The following is an 18,117-nucleotide window of genomic DNA, read 5'->3' as shown; positions in this document are numbered from 1 at the left end:
AAAAGCAATGCATTCAAGCAGCATTGGGTGATTTGACACCCAATTTTTGTCCCCATCTTGTCAGATGACAAGGATCAATTGTGTTTCTTTCCTCTCACCCACTGCCAGGTGGGAAGGGCTTTAGCACCTCCTCACCCTGAGTGACATGTCAAAGGTATCTAAATGTATATTAAAGTAAGGATGCTTTATCATGTTGACAGCTTCTATTAGTGTGCAGTAAATTAAAACACTACTTTGTGTCTGTATGTGATGAGTACACACTTTTTGTCTGTGGTTGTAAATAGAGGGGAGATGAACATACAGATAACAGGCACACTTAAAAAGGACAGCAAGGAGGGAGAAGATAAGAAAACACTGGGACATGTGATAAATGCACTGAGTTAAAGCTGCTGATTAGAACACATTTGAGACGAAGTGTGTAAAACATGACATGCACATAGGAGATTCATCCAAACATAAGTGAATTCACACAAAGGGTTAACTGATCCGAAATGACACACTCTCTCCCGTCTTCCAAAACATTTCACCAAGTGTAACGAAAACAACACGGCCTCGAAAATGAAAGTCATAATTGCATTTGTAGCACACGCTCCGATCAATACGTACACAGCAACCCCTCCCGAAGCTGAATGTGAGTATCTTAGCTCTGTGCATCCTCAACAAGACATTAACCAAGCGAATCAATAACATTCAAGGGCAATGAGCACGAGAGGCTGCACACCGGCTTTACACCAGCACAACTTGCAGAAGGCATGCACGCAGGAAACTATCAGCACTCGTGAATTCATGTGATTTAAAAAAACAAAAAACAAAACACACGTCTGCCTTCTCTTCACATTATGATGACCTTTAGTAACTCCTGGACCGCTGCACTTGATTAGCTGCATCGTGTTAGGCAGGAGTCAATCCCCATGGCGCACAGAGGCAGATGAAAGCTTTAATTATTAGAAATAATAATAATAATAAAAAAACAGTTGGAGACTTACTTCAACACGGCGCTGTCCCCCTGTCTCACGGTGATGTTGTCCTTTAATACAGAATCCCCGCTCCTGGCTGGAACTCCTGCAGGTACAAGGAATAACAATTTAAGTCCGAGGACGACAAGGCATTTCCCAGGCACCGCTAGATAACCACTAAATCCCATGTTTCTTCTTTTTCCTCTGTCGCTGCGCAACTTCCAGGAAAACTTGATATTCCTTTCTGCGTCTTAAGCTGCGGAACGCAAATTCCAGCCCAGAAATAAGATGCAGAATGTCGTACTAGATGTGCGGACGACCTGGTTTAAGTCCAAGTAAACAGGATTGTTATGAAATACTGTCCGTGTCGACAGATGAAAAGTGTCTTTGCGCACAAGCAGCCGCTCTAGGAAACTGACTCAGGAGGAGAGAAAAGCGCAGCGTTTCACGTTGAAATGTGCTCCGTCTCCTCCGCTTCAAACTGTTATATCGCCGTGAAATGGATGCGCTCACAGAGATGCATCAGCAAAGACTCCTTGGGTTTGTTTGTTTGTTTGTTTTTTTCTCTCCCTCCGTGTTCTCCTTTCTCTCCGTCGTCTGGTTGAGACTCTGTAAAGCTGCGTACTCAGAGCGAAAGCCTGAATTCGCTTCAGTATCTTTTTCTGCCTAAGTAGGCTACAGCTCCTCAAGTACTCTCTCTCTCTCTCTCTCTCTCTGTCTCTCTGTGTCTCTCTCTCTCTCTCTCTCTCTCTCTCTCTGTGTCTCTCTCTCTCTCTCTGTGTCTCTCTCTCTCTCTCTCTCTCTCTCTCTCTGTCTCTATCTCTCCCCTCTCTCTTTTAATCGCCAGGTAGCATCTCTTGCCTGTACCATCAGGACCATATGGTGCGCAGCCTGCAGTGTGGCTCCCAAACTGGGGTCCAGGGACCTCCATTGTGTCCTTAATCCTCTTCCTACAAACATATTTACAGGGACCAGCGGCTGGTTTATTTAAACGTATATAGCCTAATGTGAGAAACAAGCCTCATGCTTACATATATTGAAAACAAAACCTTAATAAACTGTTAAATCTTTTAATTTTAAGTGCATGTATGTTTTAATACATGTCCTAAAATATATGGATCTGCTGCATTGCTTCCTGCGTCTTAACACATAGCCTCATAAAATAGACAGGGAGAGCAAGCCCGTCTACCTTTTTTTTAGCCTGCAATAAAAATAAGAAAATGCCACTTGAAATAACTAAAACAGATTGTTTTTAGATTTCCGTGGAACTTAAAGCAGCAAACAAACCTATAACAGTTATAAAACACACTATATCTCCAAATTGCAGCGTAGCATCTTCTTCTACTGCTCTATAAATGAGTGACAGGTGTCAAGACACGCCCCCTTCATTTGCTGATCATTTGGGGCAAAATGCATTCATCCCACAGTGCACACCGACTTGTAAGCAATGACACGACTGAGTCTAAAAAACTAACTCAGCATTTCTTAACTTAAGAAACAATCCATTTACTATCAAACTAAGAAAACATCCTGGTCAATATTTGAGAAATTCTGCCCCGCCCCCAGATGTTGGGAGGGTAGAGGGCAGCAAAGGTCAGAAGTCAGATGCAAACCCACGACAGATAAGATGGATAAGAACCATAGCCTCTGTACATGGGCCGCATAAAATCACTGCTTGGCTTTAAGTGCCTCCCATATTCACACACTCTTGAAACAATTTCAATATTACCTTTACACAAACACGTCAGTTTGTCTGCACTGTAAACATTGAGATGGTTATCATAAAATAAACAGGGAGAATAGCACCCAGGGGTCCGGAGGTTAGAAAATAAAACAAAGAATTAAATGTCACAGGAATCTGTTTGAATACATCAACTTTAACAGCAGGGTTGTATCTCAGTAAGTGCTGCAGCTCTTTGTTGATATGCTGTGGACCATTGATGGGAGAGATCCTGGTGACAAATTCTCCTTGAACATGATTTTAGAGAGCGTATCAAATATTTATGATCCTTCATTAGGAATCTGAACCTCTGCATGACACAGACACATGGAGAAACAAAAAAAAAAGATTTTGTGGGATTTATTTAAGAAAAAAAAAAAAAGAGTTTCAATGAAGGTCTCCGGACTTGAGAATCTATTCAGGTGAGCTGCAGCATAAGTGAAGATTCATCACTCTTATTACCTGGAACACTTTAATCATTTTAGACTTGCGCTGAAATGTTAAATATGCCGAAGTAAATGTGTTTGATGAATACAGCAAAGCTCTTTGTATTTCAGTTTCAAAGACGTGTATACACATTGAACATTCAGTGTGATGGCGAGCGAGAGCGGTCATTATTGCCTCAGCAGCCACAGCATTGAGTTAGGACTTCGGTCTGCATTGTGCTGCAGCTGATCAGCATTAAACCTTTAACATAATAATTGAATCCAACTCTTTCGTTATTGTTCTTTATACTTTAACCCATGTGACTGTTTCTGCCATACGATTCAAGTCAGGTGATAATCTATTTGAATTATTGACTGTTAAGAGAATGGACAGCACAGTGTCTCACATAAAGTGAAGGCACAGGATTTAGAGCTCCCCCTGCTGGCTTCCTGCAGTGTAGGTCAATAACTCCGCCCCTCTATGTTAAACGAAATGGTTCAACTATAAAATGACACATACATGTCAAATACTTTTTATTGGAATCGGGGTTCAAGATTTGTATTCAGTATTTGTTTGAGGCTACCATGTTATCAAATGCTATAAATGACAGCTCTGTTGACAAATGCAGCTCCAGCGGTGCTCTGCGGGCTAGTTCCACAAGTTAGAAGAAAAATGCGGGGTATTTTTGACCCATGGTGTGCATTAGAGGCGTAGTGATGCAAACATGTTTTTTATTCAAAAAGTAAAAATTAAAATAAAATTTTGTGATGATCAAAAACAAGTTAATTGAGGAATACCTGGAGTACTGAATAATGAAATTAATATATGTGGCAAAGACAGATAAAATTTAAAAATGCACAGCCGTGTCACTTTTGACCCATGCTGTGCGTTAAAGGGTTAAGTAATCAATGTTCATGTATGCTAAATTATTTAAAAAATCCTTAATAGAAAACAACAATTCTGAAATGTTGTTATTTCTTGAATTGGTTGCTTAGCAACAATATAAATTCTTTGTTTTTGTTCTTGAAATTAATTGCTAAGCAACAGGGGATCAAAGCATGGGATCAAAGCATATTCTAAATGACATCAACAAAGAATAGAACCCCTGTCTCTCACAACAGCATTCACCTGTATTGAAGGAACAACAGCACCACAGTGTTTACATTTGCAGTCAGTCAATTCAGATCGTCAACACATTGGATTAAGAAAAACTTTTCTACGAAGATTTAAACTCTTTTTTCGCAAGCAACAGAAGAAAAAAATAGTAAAAAGTAAGTAAAATTCACAAACTTTGTACTTGAAATATTGTTGTAAATCCCTGTTTGACCTCGGGTTTGACATCAAACATTTTTGAGTATTCAAGTTATATATATATATATATATATATATATATATATATATATATGTTTATGTATTTGCTGAGTAAACATTTCTACATAGGACTGTAACTCATGATTTTAACTCCATGTGTTTTTTCCTTTTTTCAGTGATGCTAAGGAGAAGTCTTCGTCTACAAGAAGGAGGCTATTACACGGAAGAGGGAACTCCATGTCTTAGCTACAAAGAAACCCTGTTTAGGTATGTATCTTTTGTGTTTCTGTTCATGTTTAGTACATATTATAGGTTAAATTCACTACATATATACACTTTGAACAGTCAGTCCTAATTTGTGTTTCGTCTTGCAGGGTCTTTCGGAAAAGGAAACACTTTCCTAAAAACATTCCTGTGAACCCTGACCTCCTCTTCACAGAGCACACTAACAACAGCACTATGAATAATCAGGCTGATGTGTTAATTGATGCCAACCAGAGGACAGGGACATTGATTAAGGATCAGACCACCGAATTAGGACAAACAACGAGTGAGACCAAGGCAATCAAGTCCTCAAAGTACAATGGTCTACAAAAGGCACTAAGCAGCTCATTTTGGACGTATATCAATGTTGTTCTGCTACTGCTACTGCTCCATCTAACTTTTGGTAAGTAACCTTCAAGCTATTTGATCCAAACATTTCAATTACACTAGAAAAACCTTGCAAAAGGCCCTATGATCAAAAAAAAGTTTCTAACATTTGTGCTTTGTATCCATCAGGAAACTCAGGAACCAAAGGTGACAACAGCTGGCAATTAGAATTTAAAAAAATGAAAGAGGAATCAAAGTCCCTTAAAGAGAGGATATACAGGTCTTTCCCTCTGGCAGACACGATGCCTAACTTCGCGCTGGAATCGCAAGGTAAGTTATCTACATCGACCATCTTTCTAAGTGGCAGCCATTTTCCCCTGACATTTTTGCCTCAGAGCTCAAATATGGTTGAAGCCTTAGAATGGTATATCGCTGGTTGCAAGACATAAATATAGGGAATGTGATTAATGTTAATTAAATTACTTCTTCCTGACTGATCAGAACATGGTAAATGCCGACAGGCGATGTACAAAGGCAATGCACAACATTGACGACTGTTCTTGAGAGGCAGTTTTTTGTTTTTTTTCCCGATCACCTTAAAGATAAAACACTTAATCATTTTTACACATTTGAGCTTACCTATGTGAGTGTGACCTCAGAGGGAAATGGCTGCCATTCGATTTAAAAACAAACATACTTTGTAGCATCATTGTGGAACTCGTTTGGAAGTTGATTTCTAACTGTCTACTTTTTTTTTTCTTGGTTTGTGTTTGTTTAGGTGCCAGTACATCAAAGCATTTGTCTACAGATACTTATTGGCCTCAAGCAAATGTCAACTTTGTATGGGATAAAATATTTCACTGGTGGTGTTCATCCAATAAACAGAGAGGAGTGATCCAGGTAAGTATCAATCAGCCACATTAATAGATGGTTTAACAGTCATATGAAATTACACTGTCAACATTAGAAGCTAATACTGACTAACACTGACATTTTATCTTTCAGAGTCATTCAATGATGAAACCAGGAGAATGCTGGCCTTTTTCAGGGGGTCGAGGACATTTATTCATCTCCCTGTCCCACACAGTGTCCATCACCCATGTGACTCTCGGCCACATCACGAAGAGCCAGTCACCCACTGGAAACATCGCAAGTGCACCGAGGGAGTTTTCCATATATGTAAGTGAGATCTATTTTGTCCCGATCAGAGATACTGTATGTGTAACATATGTACATGTTGGATATGCATACCTTGCAAAACAATAGAAATAGCTAATCTGTGTTTGTTTTTTCTTCATTAGGGAATGACGAAATCAGACGAGGAAGGCACCTTCTTAGGAAGAATGGTTTATGACCAAGACAGAAATCCACATCAAACCTTTGCTCTACCTGTAAGTATGATCTCAGCAATACATTGATACTTGTGCATTTTGAATGTTTATAATGTAGATACTTTATTGATCACAAGGGAAATTCAATGTCTATATAGATGGCAAGTTCTTTAAAGTCTCTTCCATAGCTCTGCTGATTTTTCCTTCCATGTGTTTCTCTAATTCAATTGCCTGACTGTTTTTTTTTCCTGTCTCTTTTGAACCCAAACAGAATCCAGACAAAGGTGTCTTCAGATATGTGAAGTTGCAGATCGAAAACAACTGGGGGAACGTTGACCACACCTGCCTCTATAACTTTAGGGTGCACGGTAAGCTCCCACTACCGGTGAATGTTTAGGGAGATGTCTATCTGAAGGAGCAAATATTTTGTAGGCGAGTAGTATCAGGGGCCATATTCATCAAATGATATTTCGGTTTAATTAATGTTGGTCTTGATCTATGATCAGTCTCAAAACCCCAAGAATTAGGATCAACTCTATATAATTTGTAGTCACAAAAACAAAACAGGATTACTTTAAATTTAGAAAGCAGGAACACAGGGGAGGAGGAGCCACGTGCAGAAAACCAAAATTTATTAAACAAAAGGCAAAAACTTACTCATAAAACAATATCCAAAAACCACAAGGAGAAACACAAGGATAATCCTGGGAGCAGGGAGATGAAAACGACAGGCTTAGAATACATGACCACACTAACAGGCAACAAAAGACAAACTGACTATAGACAATGAACCGACTAGAGACTAAAATAAACACAAGACTATGGAACATTAAAGCATACAAGGGAAACAATCAACACAGGAGAAAAACCAGAGAGGCGGGGAACACAGTAACACGGAAAAACACTAGGGAATAAATAAAACCGAACTCAAAACTCTGAAATATAACCTAAACCAAACCATGACACAATTATCCTTCCATTAGAGCCAGGCTTTAGTTGTACGGGTTTTCACCGGGTACTCCGGTTTCCCACCCGAGTCAACACACAACAGGTGTGTTATATTATAATGATGAAATAAAAAATAAACAACAATAATAATAATGACATTGAATTGGAACTTTCTTGCTCTTTTTGTTATTAAGTTACAATAGTGCTCGGCATGTGTTCAATACATTTTTGCTACGTAATACAACGTTTCACAGGATCAGCACAGGTACAAAGGTATTCGAAGTTGGAAGTGTGATGAGAAGATGTTTAAGTCTTAGTTCTAGTGTCAATTAGACTAGAAAGAGAGAAAAGTCTTAGAGTTGAGAAGTAAAGTGATGCCGGACAGAAGCAAATCCATCCATGGGGTCAGCATTCACTTTTTGTCAGCGTGTGTTGGCTTTGCACTGCGTTCAAAAAGATAGAATGCACGAGCTGCAAAGCTGAAAGACAAAGAGGATTAAAGTGAGAAGAGCTGTGGCACGCATAGATCTACAGAGACTCCTGTCCTGACTTTAGCACTGGACAGTGCACATGCAGCCAAAATACTTTTTCCCACAATAAATACCTGCAGGTGATGAAGTTGTTCTGAGTAATGAGAAGTCAAAATGTGTGAAACCACGCTGAGTCTCAGCGGGTCTTGCAGCTTAGTCATCTTTATTAAAACTAAAAATCACCTTGCTGTCTTTGCCGCCAACTACGCAGTGCCTCTGAAATGTGCATGTAGGTACACCTGGGTCAGAGTTTGCTTACCAGCGTGCACATTGCACCATCAAGTCTGCACAAACTTTGCGTTACAAATGATGTACGCCATTTTCAGGCCCTGTTTTGTACGTTTGAAAAAGGTCATAGATAATAGTTTAATATTGAACACATTCAATATCCAAGATTTTAAATTTGACCAGATGGTAAAATCACTCTTAACACATCTCAGCCTCCAGGAAAATATGTCACGATAATCTTTTGATACGTCAGATAGTCAAGCCTTTGCTGACTTTGGTTGGAAGGGGGAAATCAAGCCCAAAATAAGGCCGATTATCATGTTGTGTTCACTCCGCTTAAAAAGCATCCATATACTTTATGTCGGCTTCAATTCACTGTCAGGAAAACAAAAAATAAAAGTGTTTGTGTCAGTGGAAGCAGTGTGACATCAATGCTGTGGCACAGGGTTATTTTAGCATCAGCTTATTACAAAGGGATAATAGTATTAATAATACTAATAATTTATACTTTCAGCTTACACTTTGTTTAATGGACATGAACATACACACAGGCTGAAATACACACTCCTAGTGACATGCATTAATGGAGAGGTCTCAGAGTGAGGGTGCTGCCCACAGCGAGCACTCCAAAGCTGTTTTGGGGCTCAGTGTCTTGCTCAAGGGCACCGAAACAGTGCTCAGGAAGTGGACTTTCACCTCTCCAGCTACCAAACCAATCTCCGGACTTGGCCTGTGCCGGGACCGGCGTGCCAAACCGGCGACCCTCCGGTTCCCAACCCAAGTCCCTACAGACTGAGCTACTGCCGCCCCAAAAGGAATGAGGCATGGCATAAATCTGGATACAGTCTATGATCTGAAGCTGGCGACAACATCTAGGCTGAAAAATGAAGCCACACGAAATGCAATTCCACAAATGGCCACTTGGGGCAGACTCAAAAGGTGAGTCAATACTCAGTGCCTCGTGAAAAGAGTCCGACTTAGCAGCAGATGCCCCCTATTTCTACAGCCTTTCTAATTCCCTGGTCTTTATTGCTAATTTACCTTCTTATGAATGAATAATGCTTTAGGTATGTATAATTAGAGACATGGCCTTTTTCAGTGACAAACTGGTGCTGTCAACTGTCTGCTTAGCACCTCCTCATCTCATCCAGTCACTGGTTTTCACCTCTTTGTGTTGGTTCATTGGAGATTTCTGCTAATGCATGCACGTACCAGACGAGTCATTTGACTTACACTGTGGTTAATTACTAAAATGTCCTTTAATAAGTGTCTGCTACATTTTTTTTGTGTGGTTCTGATTATTTGTTATTAACAGGTATATGCATCTGTATCTTTACCACATCTTGTAACCTCATTCACAGATATTTCATGTTAGTCCATGTATGGGGATTTTCCCCTCAGATATCTGTCTGGCCTTCCCTGTGCCACGCATCCATTATTAAACAGCCTCTTAACGGGTAGGGACAGACAATTCAAAATGAATATCAAGAAGTTTTTCCAGATACTTAAATCACTACATTTTCAATTTAGATCTTAAAAGATTTATTGTACTTTCTTGAACTCGAAGGATGCACCTGCCTAAACAAATTAAGCACAAGTTTGCAGTTTCCTCCGGTTGCTTGGCAATGAGAAATGGCATGAAATAGTTATTTTCAATGAAATTTCCCCATTCAACTCTAGCTGCAAATGGCTGTATTGGCATAATTTGATTAAAAGCTACCAAACAGAACTTCATGTAAACTTCATAAATGAGATCCCTCTATAAAAAAAAAAACTGTAAGGCTGTAACAATATCTGGGATGATTTCTAAGCTTTCTTACAGATTGTTGGAGTTCTTCAAGTTGTGCTTTGGTTTGGGGTCATTTTATGGAAGATAAGCAGAATATTCTAATACACTCTTGGTTTGAGAAAAGCAACAGAGAGTAACTTGTAGGAAAAACACTGAAGTTAATACACACCTAAAAATCTCCAAAACACATTGACTGTGTTTACTGTGATGCTCCTGCACTATTTCTCTCCCCTCAAACACACACACACACGGACACACATCTGTATGCACGCAGCAGACTTTGGCCACTGGGGACGAGAGTGGCACTTTGCTCCAGATCTAACGGCAGCTCTCAGAATTAATATGACAGCTTTTGAATCTCATGAGAGGACTGAACAAGATAATTTCTTTACCTTAGCATCAATTTGGCATGCCGTTAGGATATTGGACGCGGGGCGACAGATGACAGTGCACTGACAGCTTCAGACGCCATCCGCTGGCAGAGATTCCTGATAATTGACACACAGCATTGTTCCCGTCTGGTGTCAGAAGTTTGTGCAGGTTTGAAAGCACTGACGGCTTGTGTTTTCAGGTCTGACTCCGGCTGTGTGTTCATCAGTCTTTTCTCCCATTAGAGAAATGCACTCCAAAACAGAATTTTGAGCAAGATGAATTATCCAAAGTTGTGTGTTTTTTTTTTTCAAAAGAAGACAGTATTTCTTTCTGCAGTATTTATGTTTGAACATTTGAACTCGTTCAATATTTTTTCCCTTCAATTATGCTCGGGTATCACAACCTCTTTTTAAGATTTATTACTGGTCTGGTGCTTGAAACTGAAACTAGCCGATAAAGATGATGAATGTCTCTTGCAGATTTAAAGGTGTAGTTTGTAGAATGTTGAAAGAAAAATAACTACATTTATAAAAAATGTAGTTATGAAAGCCAAAGAAATCCTACATAACGGGACAGGTCTGCTGGCACGGATCACACGCCATTTTAACACCTGATGTTCCAGTTTGGGGCGTTCCTGCATCTCTGTTCATGATGTGTGTTTGCGGGTTGCGAAAGGTAAACGTGGAAAAAAAATCAGGTACAGAAAGTACATGAAATAATTACAAACAAGCTTTTCTACAGTTTCTTTTTAAGTTAATAATCTCATTGGTTGAAAAATATCTGAACTTTAGGTTGCGATTTCTCTAAAAAGTCGGTGGTGTGTCCTGAGGCTTGACCAGTTAAAAACTGCGGCTCTAGACTCGATGCACTTCCTGTTTCTCATTGAACAATCTGGGGTGTTATTTTTCACTCGGACAAACAAAATGATAAAATGATAGTCTGTATATCTTGGGTTCATAGTTTTATGTTCAGCTAAATATGATGTCAGAGTGGGATTAATTTGCAGATGTTTTTTTCAACCTATTATCATTTCTGTGTTGAATTAATCAAAGTCAATGCATTATTATAAAAGCCCTACTTTCCATTTGGACCTTTCACTCTGCTGTTGCTCTCTATAATGAAACCGTACACTTGTTTTACTGTACCAATATTTGCTCAATTTAAGCACATTTTCCATCATCTTGACTAAATATCATATTCTCTGTGATTCAGGTACTGTAAAATCCAGTATGTACAACAGTCTTTTCTTTTTTCTTTTTTGAGGTCCCAGAGAATATACATTTTGAACCATCTTGCTGCGTGCAGATTTCTATTGCGTTCAGCGAGGTTTCTGTGCAGCTGTGTAGCCCTTTCTAGTGCCATCTGTTTTCACCATGTGGAGTTTGCAATCCTGCTGCTCCTGTACAGCAGTTGATCCCATCAGCCTACGGTAATGTTGATCATCGTTCTGCTCTGCACAGTGAAGCAACCGCTTGAAATACACATTGAATGGGAACACAATTTCCAGGTGCCATGCAGTGGGTGACCCCCAATTTCTACATACTCTGTGTGTGTCGTGCATTTGCTTCCACTATAGTCAATGATTGTGTCTCCTGAGCGTGCCAGCAGCTCCACTACGCTCTGTTATGTATCAAATAAGCTTCAAGTCCATTTTTCAACGTTGTACTCTGCAGGCATGTATCAAGCTGGATCGAATAAAACAACACGGACAGGAAGTCAGATAAGGAAACACTTTCTAAATGAAACAACATTTTTACCATTTACATCACTTTTGCAGCATGCACAGAGTTTGTGGGAAAAAAGGGGTGATGCTGTTAGCTGCACTCGTTGTCTAGACAGTGCATGTGTCAGCATATTATAGTGGTATATTAGTTGCAAGTCTGGTTTTAAAAGACAGCCAATCTTAAAGTGCCACAACACCTAAGTGTATGGACATTGTCTGGATTTTTTTTCTTAAAATTGTGGATTATTTTACTCTTAATGTTTTGCCTCCCCTAAAACATTTAGAAAATTATGACATTTCTTGTTCTGTTATCGATTCATTTCATGATTATATTCAGCTGTTCCCTTTCTTTATGTACAGTCTTCATTAGGTCGGAAGCTTTCAGGAGGTGTTTGACCACTCTCTAGTTGTTGCAGCAGTTTAAGACAAACATCAGCACAACAAAGAGGACTCTGGGGTGTTATTGGCAATACGATGTATTATCAACACTCTCCTGTCTTTATATCCCATTTCTCCACCAGAAGCAGCTAAACAGCCAAACTCTCCTGATTAAAACCCCACACAGAGTATAAAAAGGCACAACAAAAGCCTGAGGTCCGTGATTACACCATCCGAGCAGCTCACTACGTTCACCAAACCGCTGTTCACTGTGTGTTCACAGGTTGTTATTGAGGAATTATGATGATGTCTTTTGCCGGAGAAATTGGGCAAAGATAAGACTTAATTAAAATGATATCTGCCTGGGATGCAACACAAGTCCTGACTGTGTGCACGTCTTAATGGTTTTTTAAATTAAAACCCCTCCCTGACCTCAGCAAAATCTAAGATATGTGGTCTTAATTAGAGTCAGGGCTGCAGGGAGGGGGTGGGCTCAGGAACCTGCTAACAGAACCCCACACCCTCCTCACCCCCAACCGAGTTGATTTAGGTCACAACATTTGTCCTCAGGTGATGTGTTTCTTCCAACATTGGCAGGCTGTAAGGAGTCGAGAAAAAAGCCAGTTTGACTTTTCAACTGCTAGTTTTATTAAAAATGGCTGTGACAGTTTTTGTGATTTAATTTACTCTATTTAAATATAATTTTAGTAGTTGATATTAAATCGAAGAATACTCTTGTGATAGAAAAAGTGCATGACCCCAAAGAGCAGGAATGAGATGCTGCACATTGAAGAAAAGAATTGGGGTTATTTTTGGGGGCCTTGGTTTTAGCTTAAGTGTAAGCTAGGCTTGCCAAAGTTTTACAAATCTACTCAAAGAGTAAAAAAACTAGCACCATCACATGGTGAGACTCTTGTGTCAAAAGTGGGGGAAAAAACAGACAAAACATAAGCAATACTTGATTACTCTCTGATAAATAGGACTTTTATGGCAGCTCGAGATAACACTGTTAACTCTGTGTGTTACAATAATCATTTGGTCAGGGCAATTACACTTAAAAGAAACATCTGGGTATACTGTTTTTATTTCAATAGATAGGGAGGCAGCTGTGGTATTTTGAGGATAAGGTTGAACTTCAGTCCCTTTCAATCAATGTCACATTCACTATTTTTCCCGACCTCACTGCTTTGCTGTACAGTGGGTCAGGTGCATGCTATGACCTTGCCAAAGCTCTGTCACGGGCGAGGGTGCCAGGCGTGCAGACATGACAAATTAAACTGGCATTGTTTGCTGTGCAGAGCACATGAATCACTCTTGATGTAAGCCATAAACACACACAAACACACAAAAAAAAGTAAAGAGAAAAGAAAAACCTGAGTTGCCCATACTGTAGAAGCCGGATATATTGATTTCACCATGCTTAGATGAACAAAGCCATTTCACTTTGAATCAACGTGTTTCTGATTGGCTGCAGCCGAACACAGTCCGACTCATCTTGGCAGATTGTGTTTCTCATTTATTTCACTTATACATGCAGTGACATTCACATAATTTCCTGCTGCGATGCATTAGCGACAGACCCTGGGTGGTTTATTCAAACAATCCGTGCTAATCTTCATTCATATCATGCAAGGATGGGCAGAGCTCGCAGACAATGGAGCGGCCTCAGACCAAAGCCAGCTAATACCCGGGCAAAAACATGCGTAGACTGAATAAAGAGCGCTCAGTCAGTGGACTAAACAGGAGCCCTGGCACACAAACACCGATGTTACACAACTTATTCATGAGGGGCTGACACTGTCTGGTCCAGCAACCTTTTGAAATCAGAATGAACTTCTTTGCAACATAATTAGGAACCTGACGCATCATTTGCGCAATAATTGCCAGGGTTTACTCTTGTTTAGTTTATTCCTTATTTCGTTGTTCGGTTGTCGTTTCCATTGTTTGCCAAATGTTGTATTTTGCCATTTCACCCTCCTTGTCTTCCTATATTCCTTTTTGTGTATCAGAATTGCAAAGTGCTTCCACAGTCTTACAGTAAACAGTCCCTTTTACTTGTGGTGGAAACTCTTAAGACGTACTGTACTTTTCAGCAGGCGCGCACAGTAGGGCGATATTTCTTTTTACCTTGTCTGATTTATTTAGTGTTAGGTGCCGTCATTAGCCTGCCTCATGGTAGTGACACTCTAACTCATATGTGATGTGCACAATGATTCAGTAAATAATACAACTGCATTCACAGTGCATGTATAAAACTTAACCTAACATTTGAAAGGTGTGTTACCATGTTTTGTTTTTGTTGTTGTTGTTGTTGTTGTTTGTTTTGATTTGGAGGCACATATAAAGTGATGTTTTACATTTAATTTTGCACAGCATTGTGGGTGTTGAAATACATTTCCTGACATGATGCATCAGAACCATACACTGCACAAAAGTAAGTTGGTATCCATACTGAAATGTTCAGTCTACTGAGATGGACCCAAAAGAATGCCCACAAAGCTTCAGTCGACTGAAAAATCAGCACCGCACACTGAGCTTTTCAGAAAGGGCCCTTGTGTCCATGTTCACTATACTGTTCTGAAGTTAAGTGCTTCCTGTTTTATTTTGTAGCCCTTGTAACTTTGTATCATGTCTAGTCTTACTTCCTCCCTTTACGTGTTTCTCTTTTTGATTGCCTTCATCAGTTTCACCTGTGTGTTGTCTGTCACACCTGTGCTTTATTGCTCCAGCCTCTCTGTCCTCCTTCCCTTCTATGTCAGTTCATGGTCAGACCTCCCCTCTGTTTCTCTTTTCCTTGTGGCTCTTGTTTTCATTTCTTTTTTTTTTTTACTGTAAAGGTGAACCTTTGTTTTTTTCTTACATTTTTCTTTTAAATACATCTTTTACTTTGAGTCCACACTGGATACCTTTTTATTTTTGACAGTTATGACAATTATGAGGCATGTAATTTGGAAATCAAATCACAATGGCTGACTTCCTGGGTGCAGTATGCTCTTTTTTAGGTCTCGACATGTTAAATAGATATCAAATTGCATAGTAGTAACTTCTACATAGATCCCTATTTGAACATTTCAAGTGGGTGCTATGGAGCCATTTTCCAGAGTCATGAGTGAGACTCCAAAATATCTAACATTTCTCATCAGGCCTGATGTGTACCAAGAGTTGCTTTTGAAGTGTCAAACAGCCAAAGTCAGCTATTGTTGTAATTCTTTGCATAACAATCGGGTCCTTGCTCTGCTTTTGGTGCTCACACACTATTTATCAATATTTTTTTTTTTTGTATTCCTCTAATGACTTAATTTAATAATTCCTCCTTTAAAGACAATTTCATATCTAGGATTAATACGTTGTGTTTCAGAAAGCCTGGAGAGTTTATTTTGTTGACAGTCCTTTTAAACGTCCCTCACGCCTCCATGAAATGACTTATGTAAACTTCTCTGACTCTGATTGTAGGATGTCACGGTTACTTAGTAGGATGCCAATCAATTAGAAATAAATAACTTCTTTGTTATTGAACTGTCTGAAGAGCAAGCCTGGCTGAGTTTTTTCTTCGAGAGCAGGATGCTTTTTTTCTGTTGTCTGTTTCTCCTCCTAATCCAATAGAAACTTGATATATGTCTGCTTTGTACTGTGTAGGAGCTTAAGTGCTCCTGGCATGGAGAGCAGCACATGATTCCAACTTTGATCTCAGATAACCACATCTGCCTCGCTCTCCACCTATCAGACAGCTTTAATCAGACGCCTTCACTGCATCTCGAATAAAAGGCTGTTTATGTCCCTGACTGGCTTACAAAAGAATGTAAGGATGGTCGCTCGGTGCTCACGTGGAGGTCTGCCACATCTGATCAAACCTCCCCACTCGCTAATGCTGCAGAATGTGTCACAAAGTCACTCAATGTATTCACGGCATGAGGACATGAATTATTAAAGACGCTGGTACCTTTAAATGATTTTAACGTTCAGACTTCCTGTGTTATCAATAGGTGTAATATTGTCTGTGCTCCCAGCAGGCGTGTGTTCAGCAGATATGCTGATACACTCCCAGAGGCTCCTCGCTGACCTCTGCACGACTTTCTTTGTGAAATTAAAAGTGTGCACACAAAGCCAATTGAATGATGGACATAAAACTGAGAGCCCAAATTGCGCGGTGGAGCTACAAAACCATTTTCTTTTCCTCCAATCTGTCAATATTTTATCAATTTTTAGTAAAAGTATCGACTCAAGTAATGGACATGAAAGCAGCTTGAAGGTCAAAGCTAAATCCTCCTGCATTAAAGCTTTTATGAGAGCAAAGAAAATATGAAAGACATCAACAACGACTCTGAGTGTTTTACAGCTCTTGAACGTTTTCTCTTTAAATGAAAGCTGATTTTATGTTCAAAATATCATCACTGTCAAAAACAAGACAATTCAAGCTGTGCAGCTCATGATTTTATCTCCACATACCTATTTATTATAAAAGTCATTATTTAATGAGCTAAAATGTTATAGGTATTTCAGAGTAAACTGACCTACACACACATTTTTGTATACCATTTCTGCTTTAGTACATACGGGGACTTGAACAGAGGACCCAAGTATCAACAAACTGAGACCGCCCCCTAACATTACTAACTCTGTGTAACACATTTTATGCCATGCTCTGTTTTGAAAAATGCTAAATTACGCCAAAGAAACCCAAATTCAAAACAGACGTGAAAATGGGTGCTAAGATAGTCAGGACTCTTTTTTTTCTCCTCTTCCTCATGAACCCTTGGAGTCTTTATTTGTTAATGTGATTCAGATTAACAGTAAACAGGTAAACTTTGTTCCATATTAACATGGAAGAAGTTATTTTATTTTACAGAGTAGATTATTTATTCTCAAATTGTAGTACGAGTACCACTGGTGGAACGTTAGATCCCTCTTGTGGTACACAAGGAGCCTCTGACTCTATTTTTTGAATAAAGATTTACAGATTAAATGGTTGACAAGCAGAGAGCTGTGATGGAAAGCGGAGGACGCAGATATGACGTTTAAAATTATTTGCATGTGTGGCTCAATATGATGTATGGTGCGGTGGATCTGTCGAGCAGCACGGCAGATACTGAAGTCAACGATTGGGAACTCGGCACAAGTGCAAGAGACGACGTCAACAGTGCCAGTGACGCTACAGCAGCCACAAGCCTCAAACTACACGAAGGAAAAGAATAAGAAAATGTGACTTGAGTCACATCAAGTCTGGACTCTTTTGGAATGGTACAGAGAATGAGCCCAGGCCGAGTCTGTGGTGTGCGTTTAATAATACACTGTGCAAATCAGGAATAAAATGGCATTTTACAATGATTGGATTAAATCCAGAACTGTTGCTGGGTAAATGAGTTTGGTAATGATGGCTGTAAAATGGCATTCCAACAGTTACCTAAGAAGGAAAAAAGCCTAAGACGTTTCTGGAGCGTGTTAAGCCAGAGAGATAAGACTAATGAAGAGTGACGTGTTTCTGGCAGTATTTAGTGTTTGTTTACAACAAAACCCTCACAATGACTTCTTCATTACAATGACCGCTTTTTTCCTGAGAAAACAAGATAAACTTTTCTTTAAATCCAATATTATGGGTCATTTACACCAACATTCATTAGTAAGAAGATACTTTGGAAACTGTATTCATCAACACCCAGTGTCATTGTGATCCTCAGAGCAAGAGACCGCGGTTATCTGGGGCCAACATGGCTGTCATCTCAGCCCTAATGTCAGTTTCATCAACATTAAATTGTTCATTTGTATGTATGCAAATAAAGGCCTCTTTAGGCCTAGGGTTATGAACTATTTAGATGG

The 18,117-nt window shown here is 39.5% G+C and overlaps 2 protein-coding genes across 4 annotated transcripts in view; one reads left to right on the top strand and one right to left on the bottom strand.

Moving 5' to 3' along the window:
* opcml (opioid binding protein/cell adhesion molecule-like) overlaps window positions 1-18,117 on the bottom strand; it is a 361,495-nt gene that overhangs the window by 198,334 nt on the left and 145,044 nt on the right. Inside the window, exon 2 of one of the 2 annotated variants that reach the window (XM_079356360.1) lies at window positions 987-1,062. In XM_079356360.1, the coding sequence (XP_079212486.1) occupies window positions 987-1,062 (76 nt within the window). Of the gene's footprint in view, window positions 1-986; window positions 1,710-18,117 lie in introns of those variants that run through there. The other variant, XM_079356359.1, reaches the window with a different exon arrangement.
* LOC306832002 (uncharacterized protein) overlaps window positions 4,104-18,117 on the top strand; it is a 61,351-nt gene continuing 47,337 nt past the window's right edge. Inside the window, exons 1-8 of one of the 2 annotated variants that reach the window (XM_079356357.1) lie at window positions 4,106-4,373; window positions 4,590-4,680; window positions 4,788-5,080; window positions 5,194-5,334; window positions 5,783-5,904; window positions 6,010-6,183; window positions 6,306-6,395; window positions 6,607-7,436. In XM_079356357.1, coding sequence (XP_079212483.1) covers window position 4,373; window positions 4,590-4,680; window positions 4,788-5,080; window positions 5,194-5,334; window positions 5,783-5,904; window positions 6,010-6,183; window positions 6,306-6,395; window positions 6,607-6,732 — 1,038 coding nt within the window. In that variant the 5' untranslated portion in view covers window positions 4,106-4,372 and the 3' untranslated portion in view covers window positions 6,733-7,436. Of the gene's footprint in view, window positions 4,374-4,589; window positions 4,681-4,787; window positions 5,081-5,193; window positions 5,335-5,782; window positions 5,905-6,009; window positions 6,184-6,305; window positions 6,441-6,606; window positions 7,437-18,117 lie in introns of those variants that run through there. The other variant, XM_079356358.1, reaches the window with a different exon arrangement.

The sequence above is a fragment of the Symphodus melops genome (genome assembly GCF_947650265.1).
Source record: "Symphodus melops genome assembly, chromosome: 11".
NCBI classification, from domain to species: Eukaryota; Metazoa; Chordata; class Actinopteri; order Labriformes; family Labridae; genus Symphodus; species Symphodus melops.
The sequence above is the reverse complement of the archived record's forward strand: the minus strand, read 5'-3'. Positions and strand labels throughout refer to the sequence as shown.